Source organism: Amblyomma americanum, chromosome 1 (assembly GCF_052857255.1).
Source record: "Amblyomma americanum isolate KBUSLIRL-KWMA chromosome 1, ASM5285725v1, whole genome shotgun sequence".
In the NCBI taxonomy this organism is placed as follows: Eukaryota; Metazoa; Arthropoda; class Arachnida; order Ixodida; family Ixodidae; genus Amblyomma; species Amblyomma americanum.
In genome coordinates this window covers 500,544,109-500,570,227 of record NC_135497.1, presented here as the reverse complement: position 1 = coordinate 500,570,227, position 26,119 = coordinate 500,544,109, and the positions used below count along the sequence as shown (strand labels likewise).

The window sequence follows — 26,119 nt, the reverse complement described above, 5'->3', positions numbered from 1 at the left end:
TCCGGAGTGGTCAAGTGAAATTGTGACGTCATCACAACCTGTTAATTGTGGCAGGTGGCAGTTTTATGAATGATTGGTCGAGAGAAGTCACGTGGCCTTTTGACGTCATCAGAACACGCCCACCGGGTGGAGAGCAACAGAGATAAAGAATCGGAATCGGAATGAGAAAAAGGTGCGATAAGTGCAAACCTCGGCGCTACACGTCCGAATATGGTGATGGAGCGACAATTTCAAAAGAAACTGCCGCAGAGAAACAGAAATTGATACAGAAACCACGACGATTGTGAAATCATTGCAATCGCATTCCACTCGGTAACATTAGTGTCCCCATAGACTTCGTTACCTTGCATGTTTCTGCCCCATAGGATGGTATCGTTGAGATGCAGATTTTTTTTTTCTTGAGGGGTACTGGTGAGCTGCATTTGATAGTAAGCTAAACAACGAGAAGCTTTCCTGAGCCCAACAGCATGCACAATCGAACGCCAGCCGAGTTCTCGGATGATGAATTTCTCCTTATTCCTTTGAACAGCAGGAACAGTGTTAGCGAGCTTGTACGCCTTGGACAATTAACAGCTGGACGCCCCCTCCAGCTGTAGTGAACATTGTGCTGTGCGCATGTTTTTTTGCTGCATCATCAACTAATCACGCGCGCAACCTGTACATATTTATTATTGTGTAAATAGTTTTTGATTGTATTACCTCTCCCTCCTATCCTCTGTATCTGTACTCTCACCTCTTTCATTTCATTTCTCCATTCTGCCAGCTATCCTTTATTTCCCCTGTGCCAGCTCAGGTGCTTCAATACCGATGGCAGATGCCGGGACTAGCAAATACCTTTTCCTTCCTTTTTCTTATTTGAATAATCCACTTTCTACTACTACTACTTGTACGCCCACCACAGCTGAAGGTTGCAGGGAAGTTGGCGGTGCTATGAATTGTTTGCGGCCTCAGGGTTCGCGATAAAGGAATGTCCATTGTGTTTTTTTTTTCTGCCCTCCCTCCGACAGCAGAGAAGGGGGCGAGTCACGGGATAAGGGGAGCCAGACAGCGGAGAATTCCGAGAATACGGGAAAGGTCAAGCACCCTCCAGGAACATAGACGTCAGGATGCATCCCATTGTGCACCTTCTTGCCGCGAGGCGGGCGCATGTGGTTGGTGAGAGCCATCATAGTCCGCTTAGCATCGCATGGCTTTTTTCACATGTCTGTGGCGACGCTGCTCAAAGTGTAGGGTGTCTCTGGCGCTAGTTGACAGCTTCAGGCGCAGTCAACAAGACATTTTCCCGCTAGCTGCAAACATGAATAATGACACGTCGTTGCCACGAGTCAACCTCAGCCCGCATGAACAGGGGAGGGAGACGCGAGAGACGACCTTTGTACGCGAGTTTTTGTCCGTCCGTCTACCGATGACAGTTTGTGAGAAAGTGCGCCTTGAGGATAGGCCTTTCTTCGAGACTGGGTTTGCGAGAGGTTGAAACAACCCGCACCCGTAAGAAAGCGACACTTGGCAGCAGCGGCAGCAACCAGCGCACACGTCTCCTGAATTACTGCTCCACGTATTTGCAGGCTACCCGACGCCTGTCATCTGTACGCGACAAGGTGACGAGCCCGTCCACTGAGCACGGTGCCCGACATCTGTACGGGGCAAGCTGCCGAGCCAGAGGTGCACGACGAATAACATCGTCCGGCGAATTTTCAGCAAGGGGCGTTTCCTTGGCATTGGCAGCAGCGGCAGCAACCAGCGCACACGTCTCCTGAATTACTGCTCCACGTATTTGCAGACTACCCGACGCCTGTCATCTGTACGCGACAAGGTGACGAGCCCGTCCACTGAGCACGGTGCCCGACATCTGTACGGGGCAAGCTGCCGAGCCAGAGGTGCACGACGAATAACATCGATCTCGGACAGCGTTCGAGAATCCTGCATAACGCCGAGCCTCACGGTGAAAAGCACGAACAATCGTCAGCGGTATCGCCGACACCGTCCGGCGAATTTTCAGCAAGGGGCGTTTCCTTGGCATTGGCAGCAGCGGCAGCAACCAGCGCACACGTCTCCTGAATTACTGCTCCACGTATTTGCAGGTTGGTCGTTTTTTCGATAGTTCTTCTTGTTCCTGCCGCTGCTGCCAAGGCTACCGTTGAGTGTCACGCAATTATCATATTACGCTGTTGCGCATGTCGACAACGTGTTGATGACAGCTGTCAATCACTGTGCTGCTCAGAGTGTGAATTTACGTACCATGTCGGATCATGTTCAGGCGTTTCGGAAGAAACGTTCATTTCGAAATGAGCAAAGGCTTGGAAGGCCTGGAGGTGCGAAACATGTAAGGGCAGCCGTAAAGCTGAGGATACACTGCACGGGCAGCAGTCCGATAGAGAACTAATCACTAGGCTGTTTTCAATGGAAAGTAAAATTGACTCCCTTCTGGCCATGTCCAGCAAGCTTGAGTCGCTTGAGTCATCCGTCAGCCTGCTCTCAGATAAATTCGATGAGTTTCAAACACGTCTTCTAGCCCAAGAAAAGTCGACAAAGGATGTCACGAAGCGTGTAGAGCGGCTTGAGAAAGCTGAATGGGCCTGTGAAATTGCACAGCTCAATAAGGACGTTGACAGTCTAGAATGGCGCAGTCGTCGACTGAACATCGAAATCCATGGTCTACCAGAGACGGAAAACGAGGACTTACTAAAGAAAGTGAATGAAATAGGCACAAAACTGGAACTTGATGAGGTGTGCTCGAGTGACATAACAGCCCTGCACAGGCTTCCCGCGAAGCCGGGCAAAACACGGTGCGTAATTGTTCGCTTCGCAAAGCAGGAGGTTCGTGATGCCTGGCTAGCAAAAAGGCAGGCGCTACGTGATGACAACACCGGATAGTACATGTGTGAAAATATGACTCGGTACACTCGCACTCTTCTGACAGTTGCAAAAGAATGGGCTAAGGAATCCGGCTACGCGTTCGTTTTGCACGTGAATGGAAAGGTGCTTGTACGGAAACAAGCCGGTGCACGAGCAGTTGTCATCCGCGATAAGGATGACCTCGCCAATCTGAGGTGATAGCGCAGGCAATTGTATTTTCAAGCAAACGCGATGCCATTCATGTCCAATTTTGCTCACCATAGTGAGCAACTCAAGGATAAGCAGAAGTTTTCTTTATTTCATTTAAACGCCTAAAGTTTGCGAAATAAATTTCATGAGGTTACTTTGCTTTTATCAGATTTAAACCACGAGTTTGACTTTATTTGCTTTAGTGAGACGTGGTTAACATCTGACGACTGTTTTCTCTTGCCGAGATTTGATTATGTGTCAGCGTGCCGTTCATCAAAGCGCGGAGGAGGTGTTGCTCTGTATGTGCGTTGCCAACTACCTTATCAAATTCTAGCAAACTATAACATTGTGAATGAAAATTTTGAGTACGTCATTATTCACTGTTATAATATACTACTTGCTCTTGTGTACCGACCGCCATCTGGGTGTTTAAAGCAATTCATGCAGTTTGCAGAAGAAATATTTGAACGTAGCCTCGAGCTCAACCTCGAATGTGTCTTTGTTGGGGATTTCAATATAAATGCTTCTCCGAATAATATTTTTTTGCATTTCCAAGAGCTCTTTGAGTCGTATGGTTTTTCAAATGTGATTAATGATCCTACTCGCGTCACGTCAAATTCTGAAACAATACTTGACCTGTGCATTACAAGCTTCTGCCCCGATGAAGTTAAATCAGGTACAATTATATGCGATCTTACTGATCATTTACCCATTTACTGTCTGATACCTTCGAAGCAAAAACGCTCTTTTCTGGAGAAAGAAATATTGATTAGAGATTACTCGGAAAGAAACATGTCAAAGTTTAAAGAACTCATTATGCAACAGGACTGGGATAGCGTTACAAAGGAAAAGGATTCTAATAACGCTTATAAGGCATTCTTGATGTTTTTTTATTTCTGCGTACAATGAATCCTTCGGTTTTAAAACTCTTAAGAGACACAAGAGAGCAAGAAAGCCCTGGATCTCGCACGACCTGTATAACAGAATAAAAAACCGCAACATCCTTTTTCAAAAGTTTTTAGACACACGAAGTGAAGGCGATCTCCGCGCATTTAAGAAAGCGAGAAATAAATTGAATGCTGATATTAAGAAAGCAAAGAGATCATACTATGTGAACAAGTTTTCCAATATTGCAGGAAATCCTCGTCTGGTATGGCAAGCGGTCAGAGACATCACGTGTAAATCGAACTCCCCAAAGCGGGTTTCTTATCACAGCGAATCTATGAGTGAAGAAGAGGTTGCAAACCTGTTCAACGAACATTTTATTAACGTGGGTGCTTCCGCAAATGACTGCGCTGCGATACCATGCGAGGAATTCGTCAAAGCACATTGTGAAAATACTGTATTTTTGTCCCCAACTGATGAATATGAAATACTGGACGTCATTTTGGGTTTAAAGAACCATTGCGCCTCTGGAGCTGACGATATTAAACCCGGTCCACTAGAAGCCGTGGCAGAAATAGTTAATAGTCCACTCACTCCTATTCTGAACCTTATTCTTTCCACCGCAGTGTTCCCAGACGCAATGAAGTTAGCTCGTGTGGCTGTTATACACAAGGGCGGTTCCACTAACGATATGAACAATTACAGACCAATCTCGGTGCTCCCTATCTTTGCGAAGGTAGCGGAAAATATTATACATAAAAGACTAGTAAGCTTTCTGAGTGTAAATAACATAATAGCAAGTGAACAATTCGGCTTTAGAAAAAATAAGTCCTCCGAAATGGCCCTTCTTGAAGTGAAAGAACATATACTCGAAAACATTGAAAGGAAAATATTTACCCTCGGAATATTTCTGGATTTTAGAAAGTATGGCGGCTATGCAAGTTGTGTGTAGAGCACATGGGTGCAAGGGAGTGCGTGCATCACAGGACAACACGCAAACAGCTATCGCTGAGTAAATGAAAAGAAACCAATGCAAGTAAAAGAATTTGCAATGAGCTTTGCAATAAAACGTAACTATAAGGAGGTCAAAACGAAAGTAAGAAATGCTTATTGAGAAAGCGTACTCAAACAACGGGAGAGTTGAGGCTCCGATACTGAAGTGCTGGGTTCAAAGAGGGGAGAGCCTCGAGGTGACGAAGACACGGCAGCTATCTGGAAAAGAAAAATGAATAATACATGTAGAACAGTAAAGCAAGGCGGTTGCAAACGACACATTTTATACGACGCAGAACTCGTAAATACCGCTCATACATACAATGCAAACAAAACAGAGGGAGAGTCCTATCAATAGCTAACTGACTTGGCATAACAGACAACCAAGGTTTGCGAGCAGTTTGCTTACTTGGACTCTCAGGGCATCGATGCGCAGCCTCCCGCAGTCGATGGCCGCGAACAGGGACAGGTGAAGGCGGCAGCTCTTTGCACCACGTCGGCAGTAGCTCGGAGCTGGCACACAGGAGTCGTCGCAGCGGCGATGACGATCCGGGTCAGCAGGCCATCGCGTCGATGTCCAAGAGGCGCCGACTAGGCACTCGCGTTGGATTGACTGGAAGCAGCAGCGTAGAGACCGTCGGTGTCCACACCCGGCTGGTAGGCCCCGGGAAGGAGGTGAAGCCCATGTGCCGCCGTGATGCACAACCGGTGATTAGAATGTTATTCTGCACATGTCTTCAAGGAGGTCATTCATGGGCCACATCGTTGAGGCATGCCAGATTTCTTTTTTTTTTAGAACCCATGCTTCGCCTTTCTCTTCTGAGCACGTTCCACAAGTTTTCATGTTTTCCCTTTATTTCAACCAAACGTCCGTACTGACTCAAGACACAGTGACGCACACGGAGCATCTCTATATACCCAAATAGAAAAACGGAAAGCTTCAGATACAAAGAGGCAAGTCAAAAACAAAGCAAACGAAGGCAGGGAAAAAACCGAAGTACACAAAAAGAATCGAAAGTATTGTAAAGAAGAAAGCAGCCTTGCACACCGCAAAAGAGCCGGACTGACGTCCACCTTGCCTGGTGAAGGGGCCCCCTTGAAAGTATGCAAAAGGTGTTAATTAGCATATACAGGTGATCGGGAATGACTGCACCGATGAGAAGGTGTGCTTTTGAACTGCACAGGCACGAATAATACAGTTTGTAGTAATTGGGAATGAGCGATTTTCATCAAATTGTTGTGTGGTTTGTAAAGTAACGCCAAACAACTGGACATTCGAACAGATTGGTGCAATCAACAATGAAAGGCGAAACTTATGAAGTGAATGGAAACGCCTATAGCTCGTAATGATGTTGCCGAGACGTTTGCTTGAAGGAAAGTATTTGCGGATATCAAGAGTATTACCAACACAAAAGGAATGCTTGCTGTGTGATATCCGACTGACTCCAGTGTAGGTGCAATACATGCACGACTTGTGCGAATGTGGTGAAGTGGAGATAAACCCTGTAGTGTGTGGCCATACACAAGGACACCATATGCTGGTGAATTTGATGAAGTAAGCCTAACATGGGTGACTGGTAGCAATACGAATAAGTAGGACGGAGACAAGCCCGAAAATAACAATTTATATTGAACGAGCGGCGAACAGACCAAGCACTAACTGTAGTAAATTCATAGCAGACTTGAGTAGATACAGCTCTTCTGTGGAAAGGAGGCATACGTGAGGCAGGAATTGAACATCCTGCGTGTTGCATGGATACCGAACAGGGCCAGACATCAGAGCTCGTACTTTCCGACGCGGCTCAGAGAACTTAATTTGGCGTATCTGCAACGACAAGTGGAAAACATGGATGTCGGGCGTATGCTACACAGGCTTCCTACGGACACGCTGCACACTTTCCGTACTGTCGGGAGCAAAAGTGTGGCATGCCACGCCGGCTTCGATTCATTTGCACTTACCACCCTACTCCTGGTATCAAGAGAGCTAAAAAGACGGGCGGGGCAGGAAGGGACTGCCTTGCGTCGTGCATAGGCGCCGGACCGGGGCCACAGATCCGAGCTCGGACTTCCAGAGTCGGCTCCGTGCTCTCCTCATCCAAGGAAGACTCTGAGCCACGATATCTGGAAAGATAAAAGAAACCTTCGCCAAATGAAGCCGTAGAAGGAAACGCCTGAACAACGTGAACAGACGGGATGGAAGAGAACACGCTCTGTGTTCTCTTCCATCCGGTCTGTGAGCGCTGTTCGGACGTTTCCATCAACATGCACCAACCAGACCGATCAAGCCTCTTCTTGCAACCATGGATGCCGTGAGCGTTTCAAAGTCGTCCGAGGGTCACACTGTACACTGGCTGCACTGCCGGGAACGAACGTGGCTTATTCCACGCGAGCTTCGACTGAACTACATCTTAGACCTTCAGCGGCGCCATGGTATTGAGCAGCCTTAGGGGGTACTGCTTTCATCTGCAGCCATGCCAGTTTTCACATTTCGATAAGTCGCGGTCTCGCTTACCGAAAACGCAGAAAACGACGCTGCGATGCAGTGCAGTCAAAGCAGCCGACAGTACAGCGTTTGTGGCGGGAGGCAACAGCAACGCGAGCCAAGAAGGGAGTATCTTGCGCGGTACATGGATGCCGGACCGAGACCAGAGTTCTGAGCTCGCAGTTGCTGAGGCGGCTCCGTGGTGTCCTTGTGTGAGACCCTAAGCCGGCATGTCTGCAAAGAACAAAAAGGGAACCTTTGCGAAATGCAACCATAGATGGAAACGACCGAGCAGAGCGAACAGACGAGACGCAAGAGAATAACAGACATATTCTGTGTTCTCTTCCATTCCGTCTGCTAGCACTGTGCAACCATTTCCATCACCATGCACCAACCAGAGCGATCAAGCCCTCTTCATGTAGCCATGGATGTCGTCAGCATTCCGAAGTCATCAAAGGGTCACACTGTACACTAGCTGCACTGTCGGGAACGAACGTGGCTTATTCCACGAGAGCTTCAACTGAACTACATCCTGGACCGTCTTCAGCGGCGCCATGGTATTAAGCAGCCTTGGGGGGCACTGCTTTCATCTGCAGCCATGCCAGTTTCGTTTCGATAATTCGTGGTCCTGCTTACCGAAAACGCGGGAAAGGACGCTGCGATGCAGTGCAGTCAAAGCAGCCGACAGTACAACGTTTGTGACAGGAGGCAGAGGGTGCACGAAAGGAACCTTGCACGACCCGCAACTGCCATATCAGTCCAGATGACATTGCGGGCCGAATGCACCAGTGCCGTTGGATTAAGTGCGGGAATGCTGGAATGAGCACATCCGCAAAGAAAAAAAGAACAAGGAATGACATACACGCAAGCATATCGCACTTCCATGTACTCACCGTGGTGGGCTAAGTGAGCGCGACTGAAGCCGTTGCGCCGCGGAGCTGAAACAATTAAGAAAACCGAACAGACCTTGGCTGCAGCGGAAACACAATGTGCCGCAGACCGTAGGCAGCGTCCGTTCTTCGGAGTTGCTCGACGAGGCTGGCGAGAATTTCCGAGCACCGTGTACGGCCACAAGCCACATGTCTCAAAAGAATATGCGCGCCCGGGAGTTCGGCTGCACGACATAGTGGCTTGGTCGCAACGGCGTTCGGAACGAGCTTTTGTTTCGTGACACAAACGATAGCGAGCTCGCATATATAAACCCCGTTGAGGCAGCGAGCAAAGCTCTCCATACCGGGTGTGTTCACCCAAGACCGCACGCAATTCCCAAAAATAGGCTTTTTGAGGTAGAAGGGCGACCCTTTCGGCATAGTGCGTAGTGCATCATAATACAGCCAAAGCGGGATAACTAGAGTGCCGGTTAAGCAGCACTGAATAGTCAACCTTCTAACTATCACTGTTAAATCCCCCAATATCTTAGAGACGTGCAGCCCACCGTAAGCAACATCCAGAACACTCCAGAATTTCGAAAACGCAGCCACCCTCGGCGCTGTGGCCTAACAAATTTTGGCTATTTCCACGAGTTACGAGCAGAGGTTGCTAAGCTCGTAGGCCTCTCGCGCACGTACTTTTGTGTGATGTAGCCAATATTAGTTGGGCCACAGGGCCGAGGGCAACCATGCCCCCAAAATTCCAAAAACTGAAATGGATAAAACTTGCGGTAGGCTACACGTCCCTCAACTATCAAGGAACCCAAAAGAAAAAGGCGGTTATTAAACTATTCAGTATTACTTAACCAGCGTGCTAGTTACCACGCCTTAGCTGTACTCCGACGCACCACGCCGCCGGCAAAGGTATGCCGGAAAAGGCGCTCTTCTAACTCAAACTGCCCACTTTCAAAAACTGCGCAAAGTCTTAGGTGAAACACCCTGCATACGAAGTTTCGTCGCTGGCTCAATACCTAAAGCTGACCTGACTAGTGTGAGCTAAACCTAGAGCTGAATGCGCGCCGCGAATCCTAGCTCGCCTCGCTTGCGTCACGAACCAGAAACCCGATGGCGACAGCCCATGAAACCTCTCCTCTACATGCTGCGTGTTGTTTGCTGATTATTATTCAATGCTCGCGGGAACAGTGCGAGTGAAGCTTAAATTTTGACTAAAAGGTTTCACGGAAACATGTCGCCCTCGCCGCGAGGCCTTGCCTCGCACTCACCTTCGATGCCGACGGCCTGGCTCGGAGAGGCGTATTCCTCGGCAGTCGTCGGTAGTCCGTGAGTGCAACGGCATCCATGCGTCTCCGGTAGACGGTCAAAATCACAGCAACCCATTGGAAACGCGCACAGAGGCAGGTCCAGCACCACTTCCGCTTTTACGGCGAAAATAAGCTCTCGCTCCTAGCAAACACGAAGAATGACCGGCGGTCTTCGTCGGTGGCATTTTTAACCGCGAATCAGCCACTTGCGCATGCCCACTACTGTCGACTGCAGGCCTTTTCAATGGCGGTCGGCGCTGACTCACTTATCAGCGATAGAACTGCGGCGCCACTTCCATGGGCAGACGGCGCGTCGTCGCTTTTCTTGCGGCCAGACTTTTTTGTTTGTTTGTTTTCCTTCTGCCCCAGGCGCGGCTCGATGAAGTGATACCAAGACTGCCTCAGAGGCGCAAGTTTCGGCATGCATGCGCACTGTAGAGATTGGGCGACGTTTATCGTGTTTTTTTTTTATCCTGCGCTTAAAACAAAACGTACTAAAAGGATATGAGCCATTTTCGCGTCCCTTCGTGTTAATTGAAAGAATCTAATGGGTTTCAACTTCCGTAGAGTGAGCGAAGTGCCTACAAAGCCATAGAGACAGTTGTGCGTAATACATCCCAGTGCACGTTAAAGAACCCCAGGGGGTCGAAATTTCCAGAGCCCTTCACTACGGCGTTCCTCATAGCATTGGATGCTTTGGGACGTTAAACCACCATAAACCATCTATACACTCAATTTTCCTGATTTCTTCTGCAGCGGCTTTAGACTGGTCGTGCTGTTAGCTCTTACACAAATGAGAACGTGAAGAGACAAGACTGGCGTCAGCTACTAACTGATTATAGTTGATAGTTACTGAGTTGCAGTTCTTAGTTGGCGCCAGCCTGTCTCTGTGTGAAGAAATGGCGAGATGGTTTGGTTTAGGTTTATATTGGTCTAACCTCCCAGAGCGACTCGGGCTATGAGACGCCGTAGTGAAGGGCTCCGGAAATTTCGACCACTTGGGGTTCTTTAACGTGCACTGACATCGCACAGTAAATGGGCCTCTAGAATTTCGCTTCCATCGAAATTCGACCGCTGCGGTCGGGATCGAAACCCACGCCTTTCGGGTCAGCAGCCGAGCGCCAAAGACTGCAGAGACTGCATTGTAGAAATGCGGAAGCATTAGCGTTTGCCGCTATGTCGGTGGCTCAGCCTTTCAACACCTACTTTCCCTCTCCGTTAACATCCGATCGCCACTCTTCGATCTCCGATGCTATCACTAGACGATGTGTACTTTTTGTTGCTGTACTCTGATTGGCTGTAGGCATGACGTCATCAGACGTATGGAAGACGTCACAATATTTTGGCGTCACATGGCCTCACTGATTAGTTGCATTGGCTGATCCCATTAAGTCCGTAGTATATACGCCAGGTGTCGCAGCTAAATGACACCAAGCTTTAAATAAAAGACGAGTGTTCTAGCCCAGTGAAACCACCAGTGAAACCAACTGAGGGTTGTTCAGTGTCGCATGGCCTAGTCAGAAGTATCCTTTTTTCGATCTTTAAAGTCAATTAGATGGGTCTAGATAGCCGATTTTATAGTTATTGAGGAAAGAAGTGTCAATGGAAAAGTTGCAGATCATCTCGAAAAACAGCTAGCAGCGTTGTTTCCACCAAGGTACGATTGACGTAGCTTCATTTACTGGCTTTAAAAGGAAGCCATCGCGTAAACAGCTGTTGGCTCACATCTCCGCCCCAATGTGCACACAAAGGCTCATCGGGGGGCTCTCTTCAGAAGAAAAAAGGATTTCGTTCTCTAACACATATCTTGCGAGGTTCAAGTTCCACGGTTGTCGCGTGGTGTTGTCTATTGTGCGAGTTATGGTTTAAGGCAGGTAAAAAACTACTTTACGTAAACGGTAACTTTGCACGAACGTTTGCGTCAGCTGATTTTAAGTCAAAAGTTGAAAAGTTAGCTAATTAGACATAATTATTATCTATGAATAACGAAAAATGTACTGCTATGTCACGCGACTGTAAACAAACCACACTGGATTTCACGCCGCTGGAACAATCCGTGGTTGGTTACATTCAGCTAGGACACTTGGTGTCTATATATATATATATATATATATATATATATATATATACACCTGGGATGGTTCCTTACAATCGGTTGGGCAGCCTGCCACAAAGCAGGCTTCAGACAAACGTACGAACACACTATGTCTTAATGCCCGGAATGGCCACTATTCATGCTCCCGCACTGAAACCGGAGGCCTGAACACAATGGACTAAGTAGCTCTCCCCCCCCCCCTTTCTTAACGACATTGTGCCCTTTTTTGCAATGCGCAGGTTCCCCGTGTTATTGTGCGCATGCTCACCAGTCTGGCGATGCTGCTCACCTTGGCGGTGATCGTGGTCGGCATTCACATGTACGCGCGCACAGCAGATATGACAGAAGACACACTCTCGGTTGGTGGGAACCAAGTCAACAAGTTGCGCAAGCCTGACCCGCGCATCTTCGACCTGACGCTGGGCCCGCCACCTACGGATGCACCTGCGCCTCACCAGGTGACTCGGCTGCACTATTCAAAAGTCTTGGACAGGTATTCATTTATTCGGAACGCCGTGGTCGTGGAGATAGTGTGCTGCATGATGGCTTGCGGCAAACAGAACTTAAATGATTTTAGTCACCCTTGTTAGGGAGTGAGCTTGCAGCACGCCGTATAGGTCACGCTAGACTTAACTTTGTTCTCTTTGGGTTTTTAGGCGAATACTCACCTACTGGCGAATGCTCACCCACTGGGTTTGTAGGTAACTTGGGCTGATCGAGAGCGCTATTTTTTTTAACTCCTCTGATTTATGGCGCTCTCTAGATATATTTCTATTTAAGAGGAAGATTAATCTTTTTACACTTGTATAGGCGAGATGATTTGATCGGTGTTGGTTGTCGGCCTTACGAGCACTGCAGTCATGAAGCCTTGAATACAGCAATCTACTCATAGCAGGAGCAACTGCGACTACATTAGGTATCAATAGACTTTTCCTAAAAAACGTATGGCTAATATTAAAGTTATTTATTTCTAGGGCTCCTTGAAGATGAAAGATGCACCCAGTTCACCCGAGACGCATACCACCACCCAACCGCCAACGGAAACGCGTTCACCAACAACTGAGAGCAGCGGAGGCCATACGACCCGCACTACCAGCAAGACCAGTCTTGGGAACATGACCACTGAGAAGCCGACGCCGACACGGGTGCCCGAGCAAACCACAGCGCCTGATCGGTCACCAGGCGCGAACGAAACGGCTTCAGACAAGCAAGGCATGAAGGATCCACCCGTCCCTACTACTAACGTCAGTGATTCCCCCCGTGCGTATTGCAACTAAACGAAGATAAGCGCACGCGAGTGGTGCTGACTGGTAGGATACACCCGATGGTCAAGTAGTAGTAGGGGTTGATTAAAATAATAATAAAAATAAAGGAAAAGGTTTTCGCTAACCCCGCCATCTGCCACCGATACTGAAGCACCTAAGCTTGGACAGCGGAAATAAAGGATAGCTGGCAGAATGGACAAATGAAATGAGAGAGGTGAGGGGACAGGCAGAGAAAATAGGGTGGAGAGGTAGTATACAGAAAAACTATTTACGCAATAATAAATATGTACAGGTTGCGCGCGTGATTAGTTCATGATGAAGCATCGAAGGTCAAGGTAGATTACCACCTTCAAAAACTAACGCACAACTATGTTTATCATGGCTTTCATTTCCTGTTTTGAACACGTAAATCGATTGCCCGCCCTCAAGAATTATGAGTCCTTAGTTCCGTCACGTACAGCTACCCTCTGCGGAGAATGATTAGGAAACGTCCAGACGGTTGTGGGTCGCGCAGATTTCATTTTCCGTACATTTTAATATTGTGTGTAATGCAAGCCATTATTAGGTTTAGTTCTACTACACCAAACCAAGTATTTTCTAAACACCCGTGGCCACAAATATAATGAATATGTCTAGTTAGATGGTGAAAAAAATCCCAACGACCCATCTCGATGTTTTATTAAATGCTGTTTCTCGTCCCCTCCTGGAAGAGTTAATTGATTTTTTGTATCTTAGCAACTGACTGGCGCCTAGTAAAGCATTTAGAAATTAGCTTTACAACCACAAAAAAACAACTATGTCTTGAAGGTTGCATTAAACATGTAAGACTAATTATAAACGACGCGTACTAAAAAGAACCGCTCGAACCATAATGCTTGTTCAAAAAGAAATAATTTCCTTCGTCAACTTTAAACATAAGCACAAAACGTATCACAAAAATCAGAGGTAGCATGCATGTATACAAACTCCATCAACATGGACGGCGAGGTGTGTTACAAACAACTAGAAAGGTTTAATTGCACCGTAATGTAGTGAGAGACCTTTTAGGGGAGTGGAATAAGCGACGGAGTTGGGAAAATTGCGAGTTTTCATCGCACGTGACATTGCAGTTGAGTTAAAACGTGTTTTTGCCCGTTGATACACAAACTGAAACGAATCCCGCCAATTTTATTTTTTGCCTAAGGTAGTCTGAAAACTCCTCCTGAAAATAGAAAATATTTCCCAAAAGTAGCTTAAGCCTCATTTTAGGCTGCCAGGAACGTTTACCAGTAACTTTTTTTGTCACACTGCAGAAGGTAGTTTATTCCTTCTATTCTCTTAATTCTTCTGTCCACGTTAGGTCCGCTGTTCGTTAGATTTCGGTAGATTTTTTTCAGTTTTTAATGGACATGTAATGCAGTGTCTAGGAGAGCCTCAAACTGAATTCTTCATTTTATCTTTTTCGGCAGTACTGTCTGCATAGTGACATGGGGCTAGTTTCTTCTGGTCTCAGCAGAGTTTTGACATATATGTGCCAAAGTGTAATACAAAGGTCCTAAAAAACGTCTTTTACTGCATAGGACACGATTAGCATTGTTCTGCGGTATAATATTGTTTCATTTTTAGCAATTTTCTCGAGCTCAACTTCTAGCACGGAGCAAGTCAAGTCTTCCTCCGTGGCTTCTAGACTTGCGCGCCGTAAGGCCGTGACAGTGCCATGTGTACCCGTTTGTCTTCCACAGAGGGCGGTATATTTTGCCTAACAAGCCTGATTCAAACCACTGATTTTAACTCGACCTAGAGCAAGTTTCAAAGCAATAACATGCGTATCAAAGACTGTAACGTATCTGAAGTCCACGCTAGGCTGAAATAAAAATCATAACGCATTTTTGCAATCTAAGCCTAAAATATATTGACTTCAGTCTCGAGGCAGACCAGTGTTTCAGTTCGGCTAGTAAAGTTTTTCGGCATTTCCGCACACCACCGGCTTTGGAGAAAATATGTCTTTCGCTCCGCAAGTACCTATCTATGCCTGTTCTTTATCCTCTATATCAATGAACCATCGGCTGTTGAAACAAGTTTGGAAAAGTCCTTCCCCATTTCGGGCTCACAGTGTTCACGCGATATGACCCCAGCCTATTAAAAGTGTTTTTAGACTTAACGCAGTATTAATGGCGGAGCGTATGCAGCGACGAAGAAGGGAGAAATAAGGTTTTTTGCGCTGGAACATTAGGCTGCAGCAGCAATATGCCTCTCATATCCTGACGGTAGTGCGGAGAGATAGGAAGAGGTAATCTGAAAAAAATTGCCAGTTATTGTAGAAAAACATAGTTCTACTTTCATCTCTGAAGAATGTTCACTTACGCTAGTGTTCACTCGTAGAGTTTTCAGCAAAGCAACCGGATTACTAATGCGATCGTAACCGCTGCCGACCGTAATATTACTTTCAACAGCTTTTCCGCTCCGTCACTCCTGGAAAGCTTGCCAAAATTAACAGTTCTCGCCTGTTTACACACATCATATTCTTAACACGGAACATATCCGTGAACATATATCCTTTGGAGCGAGTTCGTTCGGCATGTTCTTAATCATAATCCGCCGGATGGTCAACAAGACTAAGTCAAGAAACACACGGATCGGCTCAAGGTTCATCCATCCGTATGCGTGCTTCTTCACTTTTTGGAAGCACATGACAAAAGTAACACATGAACCTCGCAAAAATATTTGATGTCCACTCGGGCCATGAGCTCCGTAGCCTATATATTTGGGAAGGAAACTGTGCATCTGCCCCAGTCAGCACTAGCGCTGCTTATGTGCTCAGTACCATCCACTGCGCAGTAACTTACCATGGTAGAGAGCCACGCTAGGAGCGGATAATCAAAGCTTACTTCTCCGCATGCAGAGCAGCAACGACAAGGATGGCACAGTCTGCCCAACCGTCCACAAGTCCTTCTGCAATGTCAACGGAGCGGCGCAGTTCTTCTATGACCCGGACGAAGGATCGTGCCTATCTGCGACAGTGCAGAGGGCTCACGTGTGCAACCGCAGTCCGAACCAATTCGCCTCCATCGAGGACTGCTTGGCGGCCTGTGTCAAGGGCCGGTGGGCTCCTGAGCACCGTTGCGTTCAGAAGCCGCGGTTCGTAGCCTGCACTGCTGAAGACGCTCGCGGTGACTGGTGGTTCCACGACGGCCGCAAGTGTGTCCCATGGTCCTTTGCGGGTGGCAGATGCCCGCTGGCCTCGGCACCCGTCTTTGACACTGCGGCCGTGTGCGGCGCGTAGTGCAACGATTCGCGGACACGTCGGGAGAGGGGATGCCTGCTGCCGGTGTCACAGTTGTGCGAACCTTCGCAGCTTCGCCTTCCGTTTTTTTTTGCCGCTCCGTCGGTGACGGATAAAGGCACCGCGTTCCAGTGTCACAGGGTGGAGTGGGAATTTCTGCTTCGACACCGATGTTTATTGGGCTCCAACGCCTTCGTCAACCGGGATGAGTGCCACGAAACCTGTCGCCGTCGAACGCGACAATATTGACTGTTTTGTAGCGCTTCCTTCGGGAGTTGTCAAGATCGACATGAGCTCAGCTCCTATATCTCTCTTAGTACAACAAAGCACATTATTCTTCGACACCTTGGATTTGAAGGCTTTTCTTCGCTTCCAATGTGGTAGCGTTTCTAAGAGTGAGTACCATAAATGATGCTTTTGTTTTTACACGTTCACAATGCTACCTTACTTTAGCGCAATTCAGATCTTTTCGGATGTCCAGAACGAATGATCGCAAATTTCATCATTTCGATTCAAAACCCCATGTTTATACATTACTGCAAGGGTAAGCTGACAGTAAAAACGGCAGAAATTCTACATAACTCGATTAGGAGCCACGTTCCTTAATTACTGACAACGAATACTTAAGAGGGGGCGCTTGGTTCTACAGCGTCACCTGCACAACATGTGTTGCCTGGACATACGACTCCGGGTGACGTCGCAGCGCCTAGTTAGAAAACACATCCGGCTTTGCCGCCCATATCTGCCAAGGGTGACAAAGCGTTTGTGTATACCGTCACCGTTTCCATAGGCACGCCAAAGTTATGTGCAGCAGCTGTTTTGCTAGTGAATCATTTTATGCTGTGTGAAAAATAACTAAAGTACTAATTCTTGTTCGCTGTGCTGAAAAATTGAGTGCTTACCTCTGAGTCTTGATAAATATTGTTGTGCTTTATTTTTGAATGTTTTGCAATGTGCGCACTGTAGCAGAGCGAAAAGTTGACCATGTTTGTATTGGTATATTTTGATGGAAGGATAGTGCAAACAAGTCACGAGACACTGGAAAGCGCTCGCCGTGTGTGCCTTCAAATGTCCCGTCCTTTGTTTGCACTATTCCTCCATCAAATTGCTCGCTGCATACTAGGCATCATGACAGGCCGTGAAATGCTTGCTATTGAAACATGATCCGCAAGAAGCCTGCTTTAAAATGCATCCGAAGTCTGGTCTTGGGTTCTTCATAATAGTTTAGTTTAGTTTATGGGGGTTTAACGTCCCAAAGCGACTCAGGCTATGGGAGACGCCGTAGTGAAGGGCTCCAGAAATTTCGACCACCTGGGGTTCTTTAACGTGCACTGACGTCGCACAGCACACGGGCCTCTAGAATTTCGCCTCCATCGGAATTCGACCGCCGCGGCCGGGATCGAACCCGCGTCTTTCGGACCAGCAGCCGAGCGCCATAACCACTCAGCCACCGCGGCGGTCCAGGTTCTTCATAACGTTTAACCACATAGCGCTAAATAATTTTAACAGAAAACACCATCAAATGGCATGAACAAAAAACTTCTGTGCAAGGCTTCTTTAGATCCAGTTCAAGCAAAAAATGCGAAAGAAGGTGCCCGGCTCTCCCTTTGCATCAGTACTCTTGGAAGCCGAGCAAGCTGTCTGTACAAAAAGATCAAAACAACAAAATCATCGACGCCGGCACTAATTCCTACGCCCGCTATGGCCTCGTTCCTAAAATTTAACGAACGGTCATTTGGCAGTCGTTAAGAAGATCAAATCGAGACTCAACCTAAGCATGAAGAGTCGCATAAGTAAAAGTGAATAGCTTTAAGACCTTTGCAAACATCATACACGTGAAGTAAAAAATTATCTCAATTAGAACCTCTGATATCATTCTTGCAAAATATCACGAGAATTTTTTAATTTTTTGAGAAGGCTGGAGATCTAGAACAGGTTGAACCGCAATAGCAGTCCCAAAATATATGAGTACTGCTGTTGCACCATATAGTCAGAGAGATTAGTCGCACTGCACGTGTTTCCTTTTTCCATGCAAACATCTGAAGTTCTGAACAATGGAGGAATTAAATGACGTCCTCGAATGCTGTTGAATTATTTTCATGAATCAACTGAAAGGAGCAGTGCGTGTGCAAATTAACCAGTATATTTACGTCGAGCGAGAAGCCGGGAAAATATTTTTTTTCAGATGGTCAGGGAATGTGAACTTTGATATACCTATATGTCAAAGGAAACTGCGGTGTAAACTAGCAGCAGGAAAAATAAGCTTAGGAAAAAGTTGGCTCATTGAGGAGGTTGGTCAAGTGCAATCTTTAACAGAGGTAGTTGGACAAAGCCGTCAGGAAAGCGAAGATCGGACATATAGGTTGAGCAAATCTAATTATTATAATTTTAATTGTAGTATCTTAGGGACGATTTATCGAACACGCCTCCTCAACGGAAGGCAGCCTTAATATGTCGTGTCAGTTCTCTCTGGGTGCAGTATTGTCAAACCGTTAATAATTCGTCGTCATTGTGGTCAACCGTTCACCTTGTGATGCTTCTGCACTGGCAACACCACTGATAACAGCGCAATTTCTGCGTACGTGAGACGCAGAAAAATTACTCCCGGTTCTTTGCGAAAATCGAATGTTGTGTTGTATCCAAGAACACATTTGCACCGGGCACTTCAATGATGACCACGTGACGGTTTGTGATGGTGATTTTGCCCATCCGCGGCAGGTTGTAAAATACCCGCTGTATTCCTCGCATTTTTTAAATATTTTTGCGTCCTTCCTATCTGCTATTCTTATCTACTTTTCTCGCTTTTCTTCCGAGCATAGCAGAGATCCGAAATTGCTTTATAATGTCTAGCTTGTTTTCCTTTGTTCTAGTTTTCTTCACAGTAATGCTCAAAAGGCTGGCGACAGGGACATCAGGCGTCCTGAAGAATCTGCCCCTGAAAATTCAAGCAAGTGAAGCAGACATTTAGCAGTATATTCCATTTTTGATACCCGTAGCGCCATCTAGTAGCATACCAGACACCTGTTTCCTCATACATCCGGCTGTTCCTGTGTGTTCACTTCTCAGTTCCCGTGGCGCCATCTAATCAATTATGGTGGAACCCTCTTTTCTCTACGGCTGTCACGAATTGATTTTCTTGGTACTGGTGCCGTCATCTTGTTTATTATCTTGGAACCCTTTCTTTCCTAAGCTTTAAAATCTGATGTTTGGTATCAAGCCACATATATTATTGAAATGTCCGCGTAACTTGGGTGTATCTGTCCAAGTTCGTATTTGAAACTTCCGTCCTGTTAAACTTTAATGATCTGTTAACGTCATTTAGTTATAAAATTTAATGAACTCTTGCTCGATGTTAAACTGTGAAACAGCATTCTTCGGAACCACCGCACCTATATTTTTATGTCTGTATTTTAAAGTTGAGACACTGGGTGGAGTTGTCGGAAATATAATAGACTGTTGCCGTGAAAGGTCTGCCTGCATTGAGCTAGCGCTGTTCTTTGATGGAGCCGCCATTATTTTCGCTTTTAAATTTTCTCTGAATTTTAACGCGAGAGCATTAAGATTTTGCGCGACAGCTTGCTTTTGCTTTATGATATAACTGCGCATGTTCTTTGACAGAATACCAACCCTATAGAAACATAAATAAGGCCAGATTTTGTAGTCAATAATTGATAGGCGGACACACTGACGGTGGCTTTTTCACATTTGAAAGACGGCTAGTGTGAAAGCGTGCAGAGTCTTTGGGCGTATTTTCAGCAATTCTTGGTCACATTGTGAAACCAGGCAACAGGTACTGTAACCATGCGACCAGCATTCTTCTTCCGGCCACCCTTCGTCATTTCCATATACCTGCTCGGTCAACTTACTTCTTGGTCCTGGCGGCTTCGTTAACCTCGGTGACATTGCTCCAACACCTCTGTGAGGCAGGCGTGACCCTTTACTATGGCGTAAAAGCGGACGCGTAAACGACTATCATGATGCCTTGAAGTGTGCTTTCAGACCGGATGTTGTTAGCAGTAACTGCACCAAATATGCAGAGCCAGGCATCCACTAACGGCTCGAAAGATAGTCTCAATACAGCCAGTTGCATTTCCAACATGACGCTCATTTTGGTTTGCACAGTTGCCGAACTTAACGAATCGCACGAAATAGATTGAATCAACTGTTTCCTTCGGCAATGACTGCAGTCGTACGGACCTGCTAGAGTGCCGGAATGACGTCCAGTTCATGATGCTCTGGACGTTCACCTTTTGCCCTCCTGTGGGTCGTAACCTAGGGACGTGTGGACTGGTCAACGAGCTAAAGTAGCGGCGCCTAATATCCTTCCGGGCGGGAGCTTATAATGCGCTTCCAACAGGTCCTGAACCTGCAGTACCTCCGCTTGGAATGTGTGCGACTGCGTGAAGTCTCGGTTGATAGACTGCTTTGAGTGCTCCAGTGAGGCATATTCTGCACGATTGCTTCTGCAGTTCAAGCCCTCCTTCCCCAATCCTCGGGAGGAAAGCAGTGCTCAACGTGCACATGTTAGGACTGTCATGTACACTGTGCAGCGGTTCCAGTTCATCATCTCCGGCCACCCACTTCTTCCAAAGCGTACAGGAGCTCATTTGCAAACCATCCCATTATTACACATACTATATTTGCGTCTTCGTTGCACGTGTCTCAAGATGCTGGATGTATTCGTGAATGCATGACAGAGAAAAGCGACGCAGATGAACTGTCCCTCTAGCTGAGGAAGCTGCTTTAATATTCAGCCTTCTAGCGGAGCTACTTTTCTTCGAAGCGTTGCTGCTATTTGGTACCGCACGCCAACGAGGCCTGTGGCTTGTTCCATGCACTTTGGAAGCAGCACCGGTGCGGACATGAGAGCGCGCATGTGTTCGAGTGGCAGGCACCCGGTCCATAGATGGCATTCATACATCGTTATAACTTGTGCTAAAAACGAGTTCGGCCCCGCCGCGGTGGCTCAGTGGTTAGGGCGCTCGACTACTGATCCGGAGTTCCCGGGTTCGAACCCGACCGCGGCGGCTGCGTTTTTATGGAGGAAAAACGCTAAGGCGCCCGTGTGCTGTGCGATGTCAGTGCACGTTAAAGATCCCCAGGTGGTCGAAATTATTCCGGAGCCCTCCACTACGGACCTATTTGTTCCTCTATTCTTTCACTCCCTCCTTTATCCCTTCCCTTACGGCGCGGTTCAGGTGTCCAACGATATATGAGACAGATACTGCGCCATTTCCTTTCCACCAAAAACCAATTATTATTATTATTATTATTATTGAAAGACTGAAGCAACCAGCAACGTCGGCGCATTCACTCTGCAATACATCTTTAATGTGGCGCATGGTTTGAGAACTGATCTTTTCAGGACAGCAAATTTGTGGGGCGGACCACTCCTCTGGGCCAGTCTATGTGCCTTCAAGAACGGTGACGTCAGGGCTTGACTATAATGTTTGGCGATTAGAGCGAGACTTTGATTTGAGCTAGTTGGTTGTAGCATGACATGGTTTAGGCAAAAAGCGTACAGGCGCTAGAAGACGGAGACAGCACACACACACAAGGCAGGACTTGGCGATTACTTCCTTTAGCAGTTCTTTGATACACGAAAGAGCAGCGGTATTACCGATACATGAAATGGGCGCCACCGCGGTGCCTGTCCGCGGCGGTCGAATCTCAATGGAGGCGAAATTCCAGAGGTCCGTGTACTGTGTGGTGTCAGTGCACATTAAAGAACCCCAGGTGGTAGAAATTTCTGGAGCCCTTCACTACAGCGTCCTCTGTAGCCTGAGTTGCTTTGGGACCTTAAACCCCCATAAACAATACACCGATACATGAAATGCTCTTTTTTTATTTCAGATGTGAGGCTGCTGGAATCATTTGGTGAAAAATAAATCATATGTGTCATTTGCGCATGTAGCGAAAGACAACGAAAACTAATGCAAGTACGATGCCGCTAGAGGTGGACTTCCACCTCCAACCAAGCTTTCATGATTTTCAAGAGAAACCGTACTGGGCATCATTCTTACGACGAGGAAAGTTCAAAAAATGGTCAATACACTTTTGTCTAAGCACACGAGAACAGAATTTGTTTCCCTGGGTATCGGTATATCATGAAGATTGTTCGGTAGAGGAGACCGCGGAAACGCTTGTCATCACTACAGATACTGCTTTGGTTTGTCGTCAGAAAACTAAGCAAGATTCGCTAATGAAAATAAAAAAACTTGATTGCGGCTATCATGGCGGTTTGTTTGTAAACGTTTAGGTTTAGACTGATATCAGAACCTTTAGAGATTGGGCTAGTTTGTTGACATAGCCCTGCGTAGTCAGTTTGTATGCATTCATCAGCAAGAGGGGGCGGAATAACGTATAATAAATAGAAAACAAAGTTTATGGAGATTTGCACGAAGACATAATCATTCTCCCCTTATCCTCCCCTTCACGCTTGCTTATGTCACAGCGCCCGTGACGATAAGACGTAAAGTTTGCCTTTTAGAAACGCGGAAAACTACGGGGTGATGATATACTTTCCGAATACTTCGCTTATCGTCATTGCCCCAATAATTCATGCGACAGCGTGCTTCTGCTTTTTTATTCTATTGCGCATGCCCTTCGCTAGAACACCAACCCTCAAGGCGGTTATATAAGGCGCGTGAATTTCTTTTCATTCATTGATAGGTGCTCACACAGACGGCGACTTGTTGACATTTGAAAGAAATCGTGTGTGAATGCGTTCAGTGTTCTTGAGCGCATTTGGAGCCATTCTCGCGGTCGCAACGCGGAACCAAGCATCACGTATAGTGACCATGCGTCGAGCCTTCCGACACCGGCTACCAGTCGTCACTACCATGTACCTCCTCGGCCCACGGCCATTCGAGCTGGATTATAATGGAATCAAATGCCGGAAATTCGGCCGTATGCCCCGTGCAGTGATCTGCGAGAGCCGTGGAGTTGAGTTTCCCCTTCCGGTGGCGATGTGAGGAAACTACTTGAAGATGAAATCGGAGTTTCTTGATGACCCGGTGTTTCTACTCGCAAACATTCACATTACTCAAGGAAAGGAGAAGGTTAACTATTTATTTACAACATAGGTAAAAAAACGAGAAGAGACAAAGCAAGGAGAAAACTATTTACATGACTAAATCGTGGATCAGACGAATTCAGCCCCCGCTCAACCCAGAGCGCTTGGTTTTAAACCCTCTGTCTCCGCCCTTAGCGGGGACAGCAACCAATAAGATAACCAACGACCCATCTCGCCAATCAGTGGTTAGGGAAAGGAAAATAAGGTCCGCCCACTGATCAGAGATTGGGGAAAAAGGTCTGATTAAAACATTTGGGAAGGAGGTTGCGAATAACTACACAAACAACACAAATGCGACTTCCGTTCCCACGCCACCCACGGCACCACAGACGCTAGAAACATGTGCCGACGAGGCGATGACTCAGGTTGTTGACAGCAACAAAGAGAAGACAGTCGTTAAGGGAAGTAGACAGTCGTTACAGGAATAGTGGGCTTCCGGTCACTCGGCTAATATCTCGTGCGCCCCCGAAACCTCGTCAACCCCCTAACAACCACATGTCGTTAGCTGTACTTGGTTCGCGTTTTTCCCGGCGGGTCATCCCCGTGACGGCGCGGCGTAAACGAGGACGTCCGCTGCACAAAGGGGCGGCAGGGATGAGACGGGCCCCTTTGTTGGGGACTTCCGACCCCGTGGGAGCAGCTTTCCTTGCGAATACAAGATCAACGAGTTCGCGGAAAGGTCAGCGAACTCCACACGTGGCATAGTCCAGCGCCTCCTCGCCGTTTGCGCCTTGATGCTGACGAAGTTCTCAGCCTTGCTACCAGCTGCACACCTCGACGGTGACGGTGACGCAGACATACACACGCACGCACGCACGCACGCACGCACGCACGCACGCACGCATACACACGCACTGCTTTTTCGCCGAAAGAGAACTACACCGCTTACATAACTAAAGGTAATCGAACCTGAAGCAGCCAGAAAGAAGCAAAGTAATGGAGAGCGCCTCAACGCCACCGCCGAGGTACAACTGACGACGGAGGCGCCCCAGCATCGAGAGCGTCGCCAACGGAGAGGCGAATGGCGCGCACCGACTACTGCTGTTTCGGACGAAGTTCTTGCTAGGAAACCCGTGCAGAATAGAGAGTGGTGGAAGCATCACTGAGGCATTCGAGAATCTTCAAACCGAGCCATCGTTTTCATTGTAAATACCGCATTTTCCCCGCTGTTTTACCATTTTCTATTTCTGTTTTGTTCGGCCCGAACTGAATGGTCACCATACGGACAGTGAGACTGGAGGTTCGTCATATGTCAACCAAGTCCGAACGAATTCTTACACAGTCGCCGAACAAAGTACGTACAGCCATTCCGTAGGACTCGCCTGTACTCCTGAAAGTGCTGTTTTTGTCGTTGTTGTTGTTGCCTCAAATACGATGGCGCATACCCATGGTGGGGGATTAGCCAGGGTTTGGCACAGATCCAAAGAGGAAAAAAGTCATCCAGGTTTATCTCAAGAGTAAAATGAAGAGCTAAGCTTCGGAGGCGTAAGAATGCGACTTCTTTCTCTATTGAGGTGTTTAGAACGGTGGCGAGGCAAAACGAGCAACGCTGCATGATTTGCAAGTAAATATTGTAAGCGTTGTGCTTTTTACACGCTGGTTTTTTTACAATTGCTGAAGCTTCTGAAGATGACACTTTGCTCCAACTACACTCTCTGCGCAGTACCTGCATTCTTTATTTGATATCTTGTCCTCTGATCTTGTTCTGTACTTGTGATTTCATAATAACCTTTTGTATTCTCCACTTCCCTTTGAAGTCTTCCGCCCTGAGGGCAAAATAAATCAATCAACTTGCATTGGATAAGTCGATAGTGCACACTTACAATGTTAATGAAGTGGATCTTCCTCCAAAGGGAATCGCTCATGAGCACACCGCCACATTTTCAACAGACTGCCCTACACTTCTTTTCTTCCTGAATTCTCACTGTGTCGTGATGTTAGAACTTCCGTATTTAGTTGGTACGTGGAAGGCAAAACAGACTACACTCCCAATATGCGATATGCTAAGGAGTGTAACATAATTATACTTGTATTAGCTTCCCACTTAGAGTCATTCACACATTTACCACATTATTGAATATCCGCGACCATATAGTATTAAGCTCCTTGGCTTTCTTCTTTCTCACTCTCTCTCTTGCTCCCGATAGAACGCATTAAACGGCGGTAAACTGTATCCATACATGGTAGCCATTATTATTATGGCATTATAAAACAAAATATCAGAAGTCGCATTTGGCCGCCGTGCGAGGCTTAGTAAAAATACATTTAGATTGGCAAAATAAACTAAAAAGGTAAGTAAAAGAAGCGCTGAAGAAGAAGAAAAACACAAGACGGGTCGCCATGATTTTGCTGCTTACTTGCGTTGGGACGCTGCTGGCTGCGATTTTCGTTGGTTTGTACCACAAGCCATGGCCTTTCGTCCTGCTGGGCATCTGGCATAGGCAAGCCGAAGACGTCCCAGGACTTCGGCGTCTAACCGCCTATCATGACCCTCGTGAGGATTCACTCATTCGAACACTTTGCATGAGGCCTTTCTAGACGTCGCGGCAATAGATAGGAAAGATTCCTGGACAGTTTACCTCTAACGCCAGTAGGGGTTCTATATCAGAATCGTGTAATAACGGCAGAAACAGGAACCGTTTCTACGAAGTAAACCTTGATGTACGAGGTAGGTAAAATTAGGGGATCTCAAAGTGTTAAGTTGTTTCTTGTGTGTATAGTGCGCGCGCCCAACTGCCGCCAAATGGAGACGGACTTTCACATTTTTTTTTGTTTTCGTGCCTAGGTCATCAGTCAAAACGAAGTCACTATTTCAGTAAGGAAGGG

At 47.0% G+C, this 26,119-nt stretch overlaps 1 protein-coding gene across 1 annotated transcript; it reads left to right on the top strand.

Moving 5' to 3' along the window:
* Nucleotides 1-1,691: 1,691 nt before the first annotated feature.
* On the top strand, nucleotides 1,692-16,218 carry LOC144127895 (uncharacterized). The gene is made up of 4 exons (XM_077660872.1): nucleotides 1,692-2,081; nucleotides 11,931-12,149; nucleotides 12,666-12,935; nucleotides 15,838-16,218. The coding sequence occupies exons 2-4, from the start codon at nucleotides 11,952-11,954 to the stop codon at nucleotides 16,216-16,218; spliced, it is 849 nt and encodes a 282-aa protein (XP_077516998.1). The 5' UTR covers nucleotides 1,692-2,081; nucleotides 11,931-11,951.
* Nucleotides 16,219-26,119: the final 9,901 nt, after the last annotated feature.

Bases quoted from the DNA above. Each gene is read 5' to 3' on its own strand.
- LOC144127895 (XM_077660872.1), top strand. From the start codon at position 11,952: ATGCTCACCAGTCTGGCGATGCTGCTCACCTTGGCGGTGATCGTGGTC. The intron at 12,150-12,665 runs GTGACTCGGCTG...ATTTATTTCTAG, and splicing joins ATGCACCTGCGCCTCACCAG to GGCTCCTTGAAGATGAAAGA. The intron at 12,936-15,837 runs GTCAGTGATTCC...CTCCGCATGCAG, and splicing joins CACCCGTCCCTACTACTAAC to AGCAGCAACGACAAGGATGG.